This window comes from Amblyomma mixtum, chromosome 9 (genome assembly GCF_055824585.1).
Source record: "Amblyomma mixtum isolate Tamu chromosome 9, ASM5582458v1, whole genome shotgun sequence".
In the NCBI taxonomy this organism is placed as follows: domain Eukaryota; kingdom Metazoa; phylum Arthropoda; class Arachnida; order Ixodida; family Ixodidae; genus Amblyomma; species Amblyomma mixtum.
The window spans coordinates 54,791,150-54,809,204 of NC_143020.1; the positions used below are offsets into that span (position 1 = coordinate 54,791,150).

At 45.6% G+C, this 18,055-nt stretch overlaps 1 protein-coding gene across 1 annotated transcript; it reads right to left on the bottom strand.

Annotated features, from left to right (window-relative positions):
* Positions 1–259: 259 nt before the first annotated feature.
* Positions 260–17,792, bottom strand: LOC149329084 (15-hydroxyprostaglandin dehydrogenase [NAD(+)]-like). Its single transcript, XM_089562110.1, has 7 exons — positions 17,483–17,792; positions 15,119–15,242; positions 12,498–12,604; positions 8,172–8,268; positions 5,627–5,703; positions 1,211–1,362; positions 260–491 (listed from the first exon to the last, which is right to left on the bottom strand). Exons 1-7 carry the CDS (start codon positions 17,576–17,578, stop codon positions 380–382), a joined length of 765 nt encoding a protein of 254 aa, XP_089418236.1. The 5' UTR covers positions 17,579–17,792; the 3' UTR covers positions 260–379.
* Positions 17,793–18,055: the final 263 nt, after the last annotated feature.

The following is an 18,055-nucleotide window of genomic DNA, read 5'->3' on the forward strand; positions in this document are numbered from 1 at the left end:
AGGGCACAGTGTCGACTGCCTGCCACATTCTGACCTTTCGGCACTACTCTATGATTGCGGTTTCTGTTCGCCCTTACTTACGTTTTATATCACGTCAAGTCCACTCGTCAACATCAAGTCAAGTCAAGCCAAGGAGTGTCCATTCCCGAGCTTTCAGCAAAGGCGAATGTCGACCGGATCAGGCACAGACACCGTGCCCTAGTATGTGCTGTCGTGTCATGGCATGCGCTAGGTTGTAGAGACGTCCAAAAAATATTTTCCTCAATTTTATTCAGCTGTCAAATCATGTCGCATGTTACTGTTCAATAAACTGTTGTGCCGTTACCACAGCATAAATATCGATCGATTGAGACTACGCTAATCGCTGCCGCACGCTAAATCAGTTCGGAAACTCGTAGTACTTCTGTTCCTCGTTGTGGTAGGCCGTCAGGGCGGCGCCATTTCTGTCGTCTTCCAGAATCTTCACTATCCCTTTGGCGACATGCTCGACACTGAAAGAAAGAGTAGAAAAACAACTGAAGGATAACCTCGCATATGCTCTGAATTGAATTTCGGTTTTTAGAGGCCGTTCTAAGTTTTTAGCTGATATTAAACAAGATGGTAGAGACAACAGCATACAGTGACCTTTAATAGCCGTATTTCTTGTTTGTTTGCTTCTCTTGAGGTAAATTAACAAAATTTTTGCGCGCCTCGGATTCTTTTTTTATTCACGAGCTAAAAAAACAGCTTTACGCACTTTTCTGGACGGGTGACACTTGAGAGACTATTCTCTGCACGGAGTAAGTGTCCAGATATATGCAGTTTCAGAAACACGGAATGTATATCCTGCAGTGTTCACAGGGTTATTTTTTTTCCTTCAGGCAGAGTACTAAGTCAAAAACAATGGCAAGGTATTCAGCCTTGGTCTATGCATATTGTGCTCTGTGATGCCAGCATGGCTAAGCTTACGGTATTGAATACCAAGGAATGAAGAGAATAACTTAAATTCACAGCCTGCACTTAATGCGCGACTACCCTTTCGGAAGTCAAACGCTTAGTCCAAAGGCCATCAGAAATTAATAACAAGAAATCTTTCTCCGCTTTGCAGGCCCAGAACGCTTAAGACAGGGAGTATAACCGACAACACTTGACTACAATGGTTTCTTTGCGGTATCCTTTCCGTTTCGAAGGAAATGACGTAGCAAAAAGTTGAAAATGACATGATACAGACGGCATGACGCGCTTGTCGAAGTCCAAGGCCATGGGCGTGCACTCCTCCCTCGTCTTGCAGAATGCAGATATGCCCCACCACATGGGCGTGTTCATTGGCTCGGGGCAGATGCAGTTCACTCTGACGCCGTGGCGGTTGAAGTAAAGGTCAGTCTGCGTCACATGAAACAAAAACAGAGCACCATTATAGCTTTCAGTTGTTTTATTCTCACCGCATTATTTGTTCTCTTCTACTTGTACAAATTAATACCGCCGTATTTCAATCTCAATAACAGGTTGTTAGAACTGTGAGTAACTTTACTTTCATTCCAGTATTTCTAATTTCCCCAAACCGATGTGCTTTATCGCCAATGGGGTTATAATTTTAACGTGGGAATGAATCTTGCATGCCGAATTCTGAGCCATCTATTCGGGCAGCAGTTTGTTTAAAGGAACAGGTGCATGGAGGCCGTCCTTTGCCGTCTTCCATGACCATGGCGTAGAAGACAGCAGCGTGTCGAAAGAAAAGCTCCCGGACTTATTCCTCCCGGGCGAAAAAAAAAATAAACACAGAGGACAACGCAGCCTGGCAACTGGGCAACTGCGCCTAGCCTCTGAGAGCGCGTACCTACAGAGCACAGATTCCAAACCCCCGAAACACATGTGCTCGTAAGACACGCTCCAGGGTGCTCGCTCGCCTACCCAAATGAACATTCTTATGAACCAACAGGTGAGCGCTAGAGTTCTAAGCAGTGCTTGGCTCTCACTTCGATTGCTTTGTTTTGAAGACTAACATCACTGCAGGTCGCTACATGTCATATCTTTTTTTTCTTTCGTTGTTTATGATTATAGCTACATCACAAGGCTTGTCTGGGCAATGGAATGCATATTGCAACCGCGCAAAACGACGATGGACGAAGAGAGGAAAGCACAGGACAAGACGCGTCTTGTCCTGTGCTTTCCTCTCTTCGTCCTGCGTCGTTTTGCACGGTTGCAATATGCACTCCATTGGCAACCACCAACTAGCCCGCCTTCACTTGTTACTTGTCTGGGCAACCGATTCCAGTATTGGTGTTGTGTGCCGTAATCAGAAATGGACTGTAGCGCCCGCTGTGTTGAACGTCCTCGCGGTCTCACAATCGGCTTCGAGGATCAGGGTATTACTCAGAGCGAGTGCATTTCAGGGTATGTTATGCCGTACTGCAAAGAGCCCAAGGGTTTCACTCCATCCGTTTGCTAAGTGGGTTTCTTCTTACATAGCCGGTTGTCGATCGACCTCCGGGCTGCAATATATATGAACGTTTTTATGCACCTTGACATAAGCCTGCAAAAATTCACTGCAATGCGCAGATCGACGTGCCCATTTTATGCATATGCAAATATTTCCGGGGCCGGTTGTGGGCCTGGTCCACTTGGTCTTTCGCATAATCCTTCCTTCAGACGGGCTACATTCTCCCTTACTCAAGCTAGCCTGCCGACTATCCTTTCTTACTCGTTCAGTCAGGATCAAATACGGTTGTCATCGGCTGCAGGCTCTGAGGCGCAACTCACGGCCCGAGTATATATGCATATCTGGCGCCTTGCCTGTCTGTGCGAGCACAGTGAGTCAAAAAGCGGCACACGCTGATGCCGCATCCCAGCCTAGCGCGAGCGTCAGCTTAGATCTCAATCGAAAGGCCTTCGCCACGTCCGGGGGGTCCGCGGGGAAGGAATAGCGGAGGGGAAACGAAATAAAATACCAAGAATAAAAGCGGATGAAATATGGGAAAGAAGAAGGGCGCCAAGCAGGTTAATGAGAAGCAAAGCCGCCCATGCGCCGCCCACCGTGAAGACCGGAGCGAGCGCGCTCATGCAGGGCTTGTATTTATAGTACGTTTCCGTGGCGACGCTCTTAAAAAAGACACCGCCGAAGCATTAGTGGAGGTTTGGATTCATCTTGACCCCGTTGCAACTTGTAGCGCGCCAGCCGATTCAGCTACTTTGTCGCTTAGCTTATTTTAACCACTTTTCGGAAAAGCGAGCGGCTATACAAAGTTTCTAGGCAGGCATTTTTAGGTTCTGGTGGGAAACCAAGTTATTTTCATTCCCTTTCCCTGTTTCGCTCGGAAAAATTCTGCATGTGACGGTTAGGTTTGTTTAAATAAAGCATCACGTTCTTCGCAGTTTTCACATAGAACATCAAGTAAACTTATTAAGTGATGCTGGTTTTAATAGTAATTACGATGACAGGGTGGAAAGGGGTTGATCATCTAAGGTGCAACATGCCTTAAAGAGGCGACGTAGTGGAGGTCTGCAGGTTAATTTCAGTCACCTGCGGTTGTTTGCCGCGGACTGACGTTGTTCTCATATAATTTATGCTGTTGAGTACCTTAGCACAAAATATTCTCACTTTGCTTTTGCAGTTTGCCGCATCTGATATATTTCTGAACAAGCAAAACAGTTCCTATGTATAAGTGCCTTGGTTGGTTCTATGCACATCTTGTTGCAGTTCTACAACTATAATGTCTAAGGCACGGAACGCCTGTGAATTCACTTCTACTTGGCGTTGAGAAGAGGGCCTTCAGAGTATTCCTGAAGCGTTGAAATAAACTATAAATGAGGCGCTTCTTAAAGGCTCTACACGTGGTATACACAGGGATATGTTAGCATACATATATCACAATGCTGTTTTGTTGTTATCCGCGCCCATTTGGTAACGACATAAAGTGGAGTATAAATAGCAAAAAAAAATTGAATTACATGTTCGGGTGTTCAGTTTTGGATAAATGTAGAAGCGGTGCCCGCAAACACTACATCTGATATAAGATAGATGATGACGTCTAGCTGCTAGAGACCACAAACTCAAATAGAAAACGACGCTGGAATATTCCAATTGATTGCTTTGTACTGACGAAGTTAAAAATTGTTCCTATACGAGGTCTGTTAGAAAAGTATCCGACCTTTGGCCGAAGAAAAAAGGCTGGCATAACTGGAGCGTTGGAAACCTAATAACCTTCAAAGTAGTCTCCTTGGGGCTCCATATACATCTCCCAGTGGTGCTGCTATTGTTGGAAGTATTCCGAAAAGGCCCTTTTCGGAATGGAATTTAGCTCTGCTGTCGTTGCAGCCATAATGTCCTTTCTTTTCTCAAATCGCGCTCCTTTCAATGGCCTCTTGATTTTAGGAAACAGCCAGAAGTAGTAGGGGGACATATCAGGAGATTAAGAATGCTGTTGAACTACAGGAGTCTGGTTTTTCGCCAGAAAAGTCTGAATCAAATGCGAGGAATGTGCAGGAGCAATGCCGCGAGGGACGCGCCAATTTCTTGTAGACCTCAATTCCGGTCTCTTGCGCCGCACAGCACCAACTAGGCGATGGAGGACATACCTGTAATACTCTTTAGTCATTCTTTGGTCCTGTGGGGTGCGTACTCGTGGTGTGCCACACAGAGGGAGTCAAAAAAGCAGTCAGCATCACTTTGACATTGCTGCGCACTTGTCGGGCCATCTTTGGTCTTGGTGACGTGGAATGCGTCCTCTGTGACGACTGCGATTTGGTTTCCGGGTCGTACCTGTACACCCAAGACTCGTCACTAGTGATTACGGCATCGGTGAAGTCAGGGTAACTGTTTGTGGAATCCAGCATCTCCTGTGAGACTTCAACACGAAGCTCCTTTTTCTCCACCGTCAGCAGCTTCGGCACGAATTTCGCCGCAACTCTCTCCATGGCCAAATCTTCGGTGATAATGGAATGTGCAGAAAAATTGCTGATGTCCACTTCTTCCGCAATTTCTCGGATAGTCACACAACAGTCCCGCATCACCACAGCGTTCACTTCGGCAATTACCTGGTAATTTAGGCATGTTGATGGCCGACCGGAGCGTAGCTCTCTCTCCACAGATGTGCGGCCGTCTTTAAACCAGTTGCACCACTGCTTAATCTGTGTGCTGCTCATAGCATCACTACCGAAAGCCGTCTGAACATTTCGAATGGTTTCCACTTGGCTATCGCCAAGTTTATGGCAAAATTTGAGGTAGTAGCGCTGCTCCTCTCGCTCCGCCATTTTCCTTGCAACAAAAACCGACGAGAGCACTGCGCACTGCTTCACTCAAACGCTGCTTCCCAGCGACTGACGCTATCGGCAGGCGGGAAAAAATTCGTGCATGCGCACGAGGGTTCAAGGTCGGCTGCTGTAAGCGCGCTTGTTTCATATCCATCAGGTGTTCGGAAAAAAAAATAAAGTCGGATACTTTTCTAACAGACCTCGTATTTGTAGCCTAACTTTCGCGGAGAGAAATGGGTTGTTCGCACAAAGAATAATGAAATTTAAAACGACACGACAACAATTACGGAAACTGAAAGCATTAAACAACGATCGAACTTGCTGAGTCCCGTTTACACCGGATTGATGAACTTGAATTTGTTCAATGCGTAACAAACCCGTCATTGTACGTACTCACCCCAAAAGCCCTAGTCATGGCCACCACAGCCGTCTTCGAAGCATTGTACGCGGGGATGGTTTCCATTACCTGCAAACCTGGACAGGGGTCGGGGTTCGGGAAATGGAAAAGGGGGTAAAATTATACGCCGCCGTTCGCAGCCGCGGTCTAAGTGAAAAGCTTTTGCGCCGCTACGTCGGCCCGTACAAGATTATTTGTCGATTTTTTTCCGTGTGTCCAATGATCGAATGCCTGTGTTTGTTGATTGTGTTTTTCTTACTAAATATTGGAACTTTGGTGCAATGATGTATTCGTCTATTTTACCACTCACCTTATTGTAATTCATATTTAGGACAATTTATTTGATACGTGTTTTATTCAGTTGACAACTTTAGTGCTGTCAAGATTTTTCTTTTTTTGCACCATGTCCCCCCTACTGTAACGCCAAACATAGAGGTATGTAGGTACTCGAAAAAATAAAAAAGTATATAAATAAATCGGAGAATTTACTATGAGGTCGTCCCTGATAGAGTCACAGGATCTCAGTGGCTCCGTTTGTGTCCAGAGTTTGCGCATGTTGTTCGCCTCAAGCTTTATTACGAAAGCTATAATAGACGCTTTCTGTTTACATTCTAAGTGCTTATTTTTCTCTTGAGTGTTTAAATTAGTAAACCTCTGTTTACGTTGTAAAGCATCGGACCGATGTTTTCCTGAAAGGTAATTATTGCCGCGAAACTTTTTCTTTTGTTTGTTCACGCCGAAAGCCGCCGGCACGCGCCTATATTACTTCGTTTCCGACGCGAGATGCAACCATGTTAATTTGGAGTGATCGCAGCCCCACTCGTTTGCTTCTACATAGTTCTGTTTTTGTAGCTGCTTATGGCGTTCTAGCTCCAAGTTTATTAATTAGCTTTAAATTGAGCGCTGCCGAGAGCGGCGGAGTTTCTATTCGACGACCGGTGACCGTGCGTGTCGCTACCGACGCCACTGAGTCATTCAGTTGTTTGCGGGCGCAGGTTTGCTCAATAAACAATTTCTTTATGAAGCTCTCTTAGCTCTTTTCCTAACGGGCGGACTGCCGTCATCACTAGGTTAGAATATTTTGAACTGTATTCGTAAAGCATACACAGTGTTTCGCTTTTCGATACTCGTAGTTATTGCACTGCAACAATCTAATTTTAAATATCGAAAAGTACTGCTGTTTTATAAATGTCCTGTTAGGTGGCGCTGCTCATGAACCTGATACATCAAGTTTCGTGAGGTGGAGTCCATATTAAGTCGAAAAACCAGGGGCGCAAATCGGTCTCATGAAGGCGTATGCGAACTGACGAATGCCGCTGCGAACTGAAACCAGAACAACATGGGGCGTGGCGAACAAGCAAATTCCTTGAGTGTCCTCGCAACTGGCACTCCCGCCTTTCGTGCTGCATACCTCGAGCTACAGCCTGCCACTTCAGGTAGCAGGAAACGTCAAAAAGCCGAGCAGTGGAGCGGGTGTACGTTCGGTGAACTTACAGAACGAATTTACATTCGACGTCCTTGTATGGTGCACGTATAAGTAGTTAATATGTTTACGAAGCGTAACCAGAGGCCCGTTCAAGCGGGAATGGAACAAGAAGGTTGTCCGTGTAGTGTGTAAGGTCACAGCAGGCCCTTGAAATTTGAAATCACTATTCTCGGAACTATCCAATGGCATCCTCGTCTGTTATGTTGTCAGCAACCTTGCGGTCGTGGTGGAAGTTTCTGCAAAGAAGCTTAATCTTTGCCTTTGCACGCCGAGTATAAAAAAAAACAGAAAAGCGACCACGTGAAAGAGGTAGCAATGTAGGAAGAATGAAAATCACAAAGAAATAGAAAAAAGTACAACAAAAAAATTGTAATATTGGCGGCATCTGGGCCTCATTGTTGGCAGACGGAGCATTCTGCCTGCCGTCTCCTTACTTGTTGTGGAAAATAAGTGACTCAAAATTAAATAGCTCTTAAAAAAAGAGAAGAAATGAGAAAGCAGAAAAAATACAAAAAAATAGTTTCAGAAAAAGTCTTCGAAAGTAGAATGTCTTGGGTTCGTTAATGAGTACAAAGCTTTGGAACGAGAATTAATCGTAACAAATTCTGTCATATTAGCGCCTGATTGCCGAACGCTCTAATAGAGCTAGATTGAAGGTATTTCCATTTCCCTGCAAATACCCCAATGAAATTTGCAGGACGGAAGCATTTCGGAAAAAAATTGTAGGGGTTGGTGCGGCTAAAGCTGGCAGCTATGCCGAACTTGTGCAGAATTTTGCTTTTGGGAAGGCTCCTGATTGACTTGTAGCATACTTGTCGAATCATCAACTTCATTCACCGGAGTGCCTGCAGACTCGCCAGGTGAAGTCCCCAGGTCACCTGCCATATTTTTTTTCAATTTTTGCTGCAGTTCTGCACATAATGACGCTGAGCAAATTTTCGATGCAGAGTAGAGTTAATCGCTACGTATATGGCCCTCAACGGCAAAAACTTCCATTCTTGTACTTGCGAACACGGCTGCAATTAGAGTCACTGTTTTAAGGCATCTATACACGCTTACCTGCGTTGGAGGCAACGTTGATGATGTGTCCACCTTTCTGGCCGTTGTCTTTTCCCATGTACTTCAAGCCGAGCAGTATACCACAGAAGACAGCTTCCTGCGAGGGGCAGAATGCGCAATGGCTTCATTTTGACACGCATAACTTTCAATGGACCTGGGAACATCAGCAGATATTGCAAAACTGTTGGATTGATCATGCGCCAAATCTTTTACTTTGATACTTTAACTGAACGGTAATAATATTTCAAGCTTTCAGGCATACGGTATAAGTAATCCTGTCCTGTGCATAAAAGACATTGCTTGCTATGCTGACTAAAACAAGCCAAGATCATCCTGGCCGCTTGATAGCCCCGCTAGAATCATTTGTGGCGCTTAATATTTTATGTATTTTCGCAAAAAACTATGTGGCTCCTTCGCTTTCACACAAGGTAAACCATCGGGAAGCCTGCCGACAGTCTGAAATTCTTGTAAAGCTTATAAACCATTTCGACCTCGTTCCTCCCAACTTGCCATAAAATTTCAACACACAAAGTGTTCATGCTCACTTCAACTCCATTACCACACTGAACATATTCTTTAGAGGACCTGCATCCCGTATTACATTTCCACCGTCCAAATGGGCCACGCGAATTTTTTCGGTGAACCAACCAGTGGTCAGACAGTGTGAGGTTAGGGCCGCTAGAGTGGTTTGTAAGAGGTGCACTGATGCATTTGAACAGTTTCATATGAAGCGGAAAAGATGAGCTAATATGGGTGTTACGAGCTAATACGAGTGTTCCTCCTCACATTCAAGAACTGCAATCTCACCCATGATATGTAACCAATCCCTTATGTTATACCCCGACTGGGGTCTTTAAAGTAATAAAACGAAAACGAAACGAAACGAGTATCTTCCTAATTATAAGCGGGTCTTCACTTGTCACTTCCTAATCGTCATTTACCTGCAGGCGCACCGACGATGACCGTAAGCTCTAGATAAAGAATTACAGGCATACAGTACAAACAAATGAGAGAGAATTGTCGCACAACGGCTATGCCACTTACTTTATCTGTCGTTCAGAAATGGAGTGAGAAATTTAGACGAAGTGATTCGTTCAAAAACCGTCAGGACTTAATCAATTGAACATAAGCAGGCAGAGCACATACCCTGTTCATATTTTATTTCATTTATTCTTCCCCCTCCGACTCCTTCTCTTCTTCACGTCTTTTTTTTAATTATTAGTGCAATGTTAAGGGAAGTCCCCTAAGGTGGAGTACAAATGTAATGAGGGAGTAATTATCCATTAACATCCAGAAAGCGGAGCCATATATCGACAGACAAAAGCTATGCAGGTCCCACAGAAACCTCGTAGTTGAAGAAAAATTCGTCCTGGCCCGAAGTTTAATTGTTTCCGGGTCATAGTTGTTCTTTCTCACAGCACACCTAATCGGCCCACTCCTAAAATTAACACCTTCACCGTACCTGCTACTGCTTCAGAGTCTACGCTTCCCATAGCAACCGCCATGCCTATAAACAGAAGGTTGAAATCCTCCATATGTGCTCGTGTACACTAGGCACCAGCGATTATCCCAGGCGCAGACGCAACGTTACTACTTCACCCTACGCGGCTGACGCACAAGCCCAATCCGGCTTGCTATTCCCGGCCCACTGCGGGCTTCTCCGAACGCTTCTCACAGCGATACCGAATGAGGGAGAGGCGCGGAGCGTTACGGCTCTGTCTGAGGCGCGCGATGATGCGTCGGGTGCGGCGATGCTCTTCTCGAAGCCGTCGGCACTCCCTCCCCGCTCCTCCCCCCACGACAGAAACAGCAGTCGGTTCAGGGCACGTGGCGATAAACACGGTCGGGATAAACACTCCCAACGGGTGCAGCCGCGTCGCTTGATTTTGCGTCGCACTGACCCCGCCTTCTCTTCGCGCGCTGTACGGCTAGTGGTGCACGCCACAGCACAATACCGGAAGTCCGTTCCTGATACGCTACGCCGTACGGGATCGAAACATATGTGCACCCTGGGAAAGAATTCGCAGGCATTGAGAGTCAGTGCACTCCCTCTGACGGCGTATAGCTCTGCCGCGCACTCGTACGATAAGAGCGGATTTATGGGTAAGTCTGGGAAGGCGGATCCGTGAGGGGTGCGGTTCGATGTAGCTTGCATTTTTCAAACTTAATTCGGTAAAAAACTGAGGGGAGGTGAATGTGTTCTTTTAAATATCGAAATCTTCGAGAGAGATAGCGGCGCGGTGGACGTTGTGGTCCCTCCAACCCGCCACCCAAATTTGTATATGCTATGTATTATCTGATCGTTCTCATTCCTTATACCTGATGCTAGTGATAATTTGCCGACGGCACATTTCTAACGAACAGGAACAGAAAAAGTAGAAAGGAAGCTCGCTTCGAAAATTTCAATGCGTAATTTTTCCTTGCGTCGTATTTTGTTTGGCTGAGTAAAATAGAGATCAAGGTATGCCCCATGCGTCTTCATGTGTATGTGTTTTTCTTCACAGCTAGTTATGACTTAGTAAATAAAGGTACAAAATTAGGTTTATTTTTTTTGTTGTAAAAGTTTGCTATAACTCCCCTTTGTTGTGGTTGTAAACTTTCGTGAATTTTTGTGTTGCCAATGCCCACGGACATTTCAGCCTCATTGTCCTGGCCTCTCTTATTTTTGTTACATGCTCTCAACCCTAACCAGTTTCGGAAAGCTGGCTTTTGTTGCAGTCCTGTGTATTCGCCATTGTTCGCGCATTACCCATACAGGTTTCATGGCAACCTCAGCCCTGCACACTACACCACAGCTGAGAATACCCAACGACTGCATGTAGGGAAAAAATGCTGAGAGGGGCAAGATATGTGTGGAAATCAAAAGAAGCCGGCATTTTGGAAGAAAACACGGTCACCTTCTGAATTCGCATGAGGCACTGTTATATTACTGGTAGTGCTGTGTGATGGCAAATGCATGCGCTATGGTTTCTTCACATGTACAGGTGCGGATAAAACTAAACGGCACACTGTTGCCTTCTAACATTTTTCACGCGTTGCGCATTATAAATTGCCAGCTATTGTGGGTACGCGTTTGTTATAAGGGAGTAATTACTCATTGACATCCACCCGAGCGCAGCCATACGGCTACAAAGGAAAGCTATACAGCTTTCTCAGAAACTTCGTAGTTAAAGAAAAAAATTCGTCCTGGTCCGGGGTTCGGAACAGTCGCTCTACCAACTGAGCTAACCGGGGCGGCAAGCTTATGGTAGTGCGAGAGCGAATTGATCAATAACTCGAAGTGGGAACTGTGTTCGTAAACGTTTGTTGTGGACACGTTTGTTGTAGATGATAGGATTCTTTCTTTTTAAGATGCGGTGTATCTTCATTTTCGATAGGGAAGGTGTGTTTTGGACGCTAGAGAACTTTCTCTCGAGGAAAGTGTTTAAAGGGAAGGGAAAGCGTGACTGTATTTAGAAGAAAATAGCATGTTCAGTTTACTTATATCCACAACTCTACACTTTCTTGTGCCCTGAAACTCAATCTCGACGAGTAAAAAGTGGTGCCATTCTTAAACTTATGCGGCGCTGTTATTCGTATAGAAAAAACACACCCGAATTTCTAACGCAGTGTGGCGAGGCGGAAGTTTCCAAATTTCATTCAAATTTCAAATTACTGAAAAGGAAAGAAGAGAATGAGCTGTCATATTCCCTTCATAATCATACTAGCCCTTATTATGCGAAGCTTATTAACGTAGGTTTCGGGCCTTCACGCGACGCCCGGCGGTGGCCACCATTGACCTTGAAGTGAGATCACATGATGCGACGTCACGTGATGACGTCACACCGGCTGCAGATGGGGCCTCATATCGCGTCGTCGGACGTCGCCCGGCGGAGGCCTCTACGCTTCGGTTCGCGCCGTCGCGCGCGACGCGGCGGCGGCGCCATCATCGCTGCATCACGTGATATGTGACGTCACGCCAGGGATGAAGCGGCGCGCGCCCGCCGTCGCATCAGTCTCTGCGCCCGCAACCGCGCCAGCGTCTTTGCGCCGGGCGTGTATGCGGTCAAGATGCCTCCAAACGCTAAGGACGTTAATAATAAGAATGCAAAACGAAGGCTGCTTCGCATCCACTGGGCTTAACCTTGATAAGCCTCCAACTTTTTTCCTCCCTTCTATCTCTGTTCGCATTTTCATCTCTTCTTGGTCTAATGCACTGTAGGCAATTGGGAAGCTTCAGGCCCATATCTCTGTCTTTCATATCGCTCTTCTCTATTTTCCTTTGCTCATAATTTCTCGCGTTTTCTTTTTTTTTGCCAACAATAAGGTGTTCACAAAAACACTCACAGTGTTGATTGCGAAGATCTTCTTCCACTTTGGTTCTCCCGCTATGCCAGCATTGTTGATGACGATGTCGAGAGCACAGAAATGTGCTCGGGTTCTGCAGAAGCAATCTGTATGAAACCATATAAAAGATGTGAGGGGCGTTGTAATTGCGCAACTGTCTGCGGGCATTTATACAGGCACAAAGTCGTAACAGCTGCTCATTTTGATCTGTGCCTTTTTTGGCTATATATAGAATGCACATCTCTGTATCAAACCTCCAAAAGCCTGGGACAGGTGCGAAAAGTTCCGAACCGTAGATTTCGCAAAGAGGACCTGCGCGGACCAGCTGGGTCGGTTCTGTGTCCACATCGTTGTTGTGCTGACAATGAGGTACCAATTTCATACCTGGCCTTGGCAGCAGCATTTCGATGAAGTGTAACACAATTGCACAGCGAGATATCACTCTATAATAGAAAACTCCAAGTAGCCTCAATGAATCCAGAGACTCCTTTCAAGATGTGACCATTGACAAAATATGAAGTTAAGATACCGAGATATAATAATGCAGGACGACAGCAAAAGAAATTAGATTTGTATTGGCCATGTAATGATGCAACTGACACATTTATGTTGCTTGAAAAAGGAAGGATAGTTTGTGGTATGATTCAAGGAGAAGTAGCGGAGGTGACATGAGGAAAAACTTTTTCTGTATGCAAAGAAATCCTACAAGTGAGGATGTTTGGGGCTCAAAAACAACCTTCCGGAGGATGAACTTTCGGAGCCTTCAGCTCGATATTTGAATTGGTGCGTCTTTGCGTGGCCCCTTTTTTTCGGGCTTTCAATACCTGCTGAATACGTAGAGTGAATATTTGAAGCAGTAAAGAAGGCAAGCTTAGAGGCTGTAGCGGGACCGCGGGTACACCTGAAATCTTCAACTGTGCAAATGATTACGTAAACAAGATGCATGAAATACTGGGTTGGTTAGTTAGCTCTGAGTTTATTGACGCAAAACAATGAACAATGGATTTAAATCGGGTTGCTCCTGGTATACTAGGGAATAGCATGGAACGGTTTGAAACGCTCCTAAAGGGGAGGAATAAACGGAATGTAAAGAGGTGGTGTAAAATCACAAGTAAATATAACCGGGCCATAAACGCGATGTTACGAGTGGGAGTGAACAAAAATATAGCATTTAAACATGAGCTAAATAATATGCATTGCCACTAGAAAGCGATAAGTAGCCTTCAACCGTGCTTGCTTAATTTTGCCAATCAGTGGAATGTCTACTAGTCCTGTCGTATGTAGACTTTGCCCACGGCAATATATGAGTGATTTCTTGTCACAGTAACCAATCTCTTTCTTAAAGTCTGCTATAGTCTGAATATCTTCTTCGACGGCACTAGGTGTGCTGCAGGTTAGAACTGAAAAGGAGTTCAGAATTATGGGTTTAGTACTGGACTGCGCTTTCTAGGATTCCTCCCTGCAGTCCAGCTTTATAAAAGGCAGAGTGGTCTGGTTCAATTAAAGGCAGCTTCGCAATTGGCTCAGATAAAATTTCTTATTTCCTTGCCATGGATATGATAAAGAACAATAATAATTAAACTTGAACTCTAACATTAATCGCGTAGTGGGTGTTTATTCATAAAGAGACATCACAGTAAACTTCAGCGTCTTGTCTTGTTTAGTTGTGGGGAAGCCGCAGGGCGTTTCCTGTAGTGAGAAATAAGTTTCTTATAAGCCTGTGTCACCCGCCGCGGTGGCTCAGTGGTAAGGCGCCCGTTTACCGAGCCGGAGTACCCGGATTCGAACCCGACCGCGGCGGCCGCGTTTCGATGGAGGCGGAACGCAAGAGGCGCCCGTGTGCTGTGCGATGTCAGTGCTCGTTAAAGATCCCCAGGTGGTCGAAAATATTCCGGGGACCTCCACCATGGCACCTCTTTCTCTCTTTCACTCCTAGCTTCCTCCCTTCCCTTAGGGCGCGGTTCAGGTGTCCGCCGAGATATGTGAGACAGATACTGCGCCATTTCCTTTCCTCAAAAAAACAATTTACCAATTTATAAGCCTGTGTACAGCAATCTAACTTACAGGCTCGGGATCGGCCTTATGACGGGCGCTAAAAATATATTTCTGCGCTTCTAAGCAAACTCAGTTAGGGTCGATTCTCAGCACAAAATCAGCGAAATGACTATGCGCTGTTTTGTTCCTTACGAACGCAGCCTTGCCGCCATGCCATAGAAGCGTACGGTGTTCTGAGCGCCGAGGTGAAGGTGATACCGCCCTATAAGAGGCTTACGCTAGACAGCGTGATTGAACATGTCAGTTGCTGTCTCATGAATGAAGATGGAATGAGCCGTATGAAGGATACAGAGTTCCAGTACTTTAATACCAGAGATATAAGAGTAGGTAAGAAGAAGGGGGGCTGTTGTAACCTGGTAATTCATCAGTTTACAGACAGCAGTAGTAGCTTTAATAGGGGTTGTTTTCTATCGGTCTAAACAAGTTTTCGACTCAGAGTGTATGCAAAGTGTGAAAACATTGTTGTTAGCATTGCTGCTGCAGGTCTTCGCATTTTCCTCACTATTAGAGACACATTCTACTAGCGTCGGTTCTTTAAATTTGTTTTTGAAGAAAACGAATCTCACCGTCAAGCTCCTGGTCATCCGTGACGTCACACCTCAGGAAGATACAGCTTTCTTTTCCGTACTTGGCCTGAAACTCGGCGGTCGTCTGCTTGCCCACGATGCCGTCCATGTCCAAAAGCGCAACCTATATAGGAGGAGTTTATTCCACAGGTTTTTAACAATTAGTACATATCGGAAGGCATAAACGTTGTTCGCATGTTGCAGAACGGCACTAATAGGGTCATCTTGCAAAAAAACCGTTGCGGCATATAAACAGACCACATACCAATAAAGAATGTTACAATGACAGAGCAGCAGAGGCACATTGTGCGGTCTGTTGAAAATTGCACATTACAGCTTACTGCTCATTCAGAGATGAAGTATACGAGCGTGAATTGTGCGGCAGTGAAAAGTGCGCATGCCCGTATAGGGTTTGGCGTGTATGCAGATGTTTTTTTAAATCTGCGGCTCTTATTGCAGAAGCACAACGATGTCCTGTGTTTTTTGTTTACTTAAGATCAGTGCCTGCTGCAGGTTTTGAAAAGAACAGATTGCCATCTCACCCAATTACCCATGTTATGGCGAAAATGCACTTTTTTATAGAAACCAGCACAAAATTTTCTAGGCTACCGTGCCCATTACCAGGCGGGGAGACGGGCTTTTCAACAGTGCACAAGCAGTACCGGCACTGGATACTTTTGTAGTTAAAGACGCTGGCGAGGAAACCCGCATCTGCCCTTGATTTTGTGCGAGTCAATTAAGGCAGTCCTTTTGCTAGCAGTGACATTCGACCCCACTTTGGCCGCGCACATGCTTCCCCGGGAACATTTGATGTGCTTGTTACAAAAACAAGAAAAATTACAGTTGACAGAACGTTTTGTCTTCGAAGAGATCTCTGCAGCCGTCTAAAGTGATTCCACCTAAAACTGTCCTTTTCCCACCAACATTTCCATGTTCATAAACTGTTGACGTTCGAGAATCAGGAGCACGTACTAAGGCAAACACATATAGATCTTGCGCTGAATTCTTTTTCAGCAGCAACCGAGGCCTATGGCAAAAAAAGCTGGCGATAGCTATCTACGCTTGCGCAGCTTGCGCTGATTTTTAAAGCAGCCGTCTACAGGATGAACAGCAGCTGCCATAAGCAACTTGCGTTCCCACTCCCGCTAACAGGCCGAAGCCGAATCTTTGGTGAAATCAGTGACAATGTATATACACTTCAGGCGCGAGCAAAAAGAGTTGTCTAAACAATGGCATCTACCCTAAAAACGAAAAAAAAAATAAACTGCAGCCGTCAGCTTTTTGTGTTCTTGTTCTGTCATGCTTAGAAGCACTACAAAAGAATTCTCAGCGTCTCTTTAATATATCAGAGCGCTGCGCTACAGCCGCACCCAAGGGGCGACATAAAGAAAGCGAGGATTTTACATAATTATTTACGACTCTAGACTCTGCCGTCTTAAAAGGACCACAAAGGGTCCTGCTGTTGTTCGCTCCTGTTAAAAAAAATCTTACGAAGTGGTCGCTGCTGCGATAGTAGATCAACCGTATTTTCGCTATCTTCTTACCAGACTTGTGTAGAAACATTATTTTCAAGCGCGAATGAAACGATATTGTTGAAGTCTTCATGCTTTCCAGAAAGTGGGCAATCATTCCTCAAGTTTGTCATGAATCTTGCTCTCAAAATGCGACAGCGACGCATTCTGCTCTGCACGTATTGAAATACATGCCTGGTAGAACGCGTATTCAAATAAAAAAGTATGAACCTCAGTGCAAGTCTTTAGATAATTTTTTTAGACTCGATGGCCAGCCGAGCAGAAAACGCTTGTTTAGATAACGAAAACATATTGCAAAACTGTTTAGATCGCCCTTTTTTATGCACAGTTCCTTAAGATGTAAGTACAGTTTGTGAAAAACATACAGCCCAATGAATCTGCTTCTAAGCCGTGTGGCCCGGGGCTCGTCGGCAAATTTGACAGTCCTCAGCTTAGGAGGGTCGAGGCCTGAAGTTCCACCCGCCTTCGGGAGATAAGCGTCCCTGAGTATCCAACAGGATCCGCACTGCAGGGCTCAGAAGCAGACCCCTTGCGCTGTGTGCTTTCGACAAAGACTGTACGTACCAGTACGGGAGAGCAAATAGACTTCAAGTCGCTATGGGCGATAAACAGGGCTCAATTTGGGTAGCAAAGAAGGAAAGAATGACATGCAGACGGGGTACAAAAACATTGAACATTTCTAATACGCAAGCGACACACACCGCAGAGGTCCAAAGTATGGTGCAGAATCGACTTCCTAGAGTCTCAAAATAGAGTGCATATTGCTGCGTACGACGTTCAGGCATTAAAAATTGGGTAGAATTAACTTTGCAATAAAAACAAATCGCATCACCTTGCATCCTTTCCCAAGGAGAAGATCGACTACCGCCTTTCCGAAACCTGTCGCAGCACCTGTCACAAGAGCTACCTTCCCCTTGAGGTCCTTCATGGTCAGGATCTAGAGACGCCACTCGTTCCCAGGAGCTTACTCCGTCGTCGTCAGTCTCAAAGATTCTGAACGCCGCGGTGCAAGAGTGCCTGCTTCTTATACGCCAAACACCGCCCTGGTCATCGAACTGAAGACCTAGAGCGGGCCCCAGAAAGTCATCTTGAAGGAGGTTTACTCTGACCAGCTGGCCTTGCTAGCCCTCCTCATCCCTCCATGTTATGCATGCCTACCATGCTTTCGCAGTTCTCCTGGTGCCCCGGGGGCATCTGGCAAAACAAAACATAGAACTTTGGCAACAAGTCCAGTGATGGCTTTCTTCGAGCCTGTTCATTTCCACGTGCCTCTCTTTCACTCTGGTAGCTTTGAGCAGGAAAATAAACCTGCGCACGTGTGTTCGTACAGTCCAACCATATCCTTCGGCACGATGCGTCCGTCTAAACATCTGCTCGTCTGTTTGTTGAACCGACAGCAGGAGCC

Coding starts and splice junctions, on each gene's coding strand:
- LOC149329084 (XM_089562110.1), bottom strand. CDS start 17,578: ATGAAGGACCTCAAGGGGAAGGTAGCTCTTGTGACAGGTGCTGCGACA. Junction 15,243..17,482: donor TCCTTGGGAAAGGATGCAAG/GTGATGCGATTT, acceptor CCTCCTATATAG/GTTGCGCTTTTGGACATGGA. Junction 5,704..8,171: donor CAACGTTGCCTCCAACGCAG/GTAAGCGTGTAT, acceptor ACCCCTGTCCAG/GTTTGCAGGTAATGGAAACC.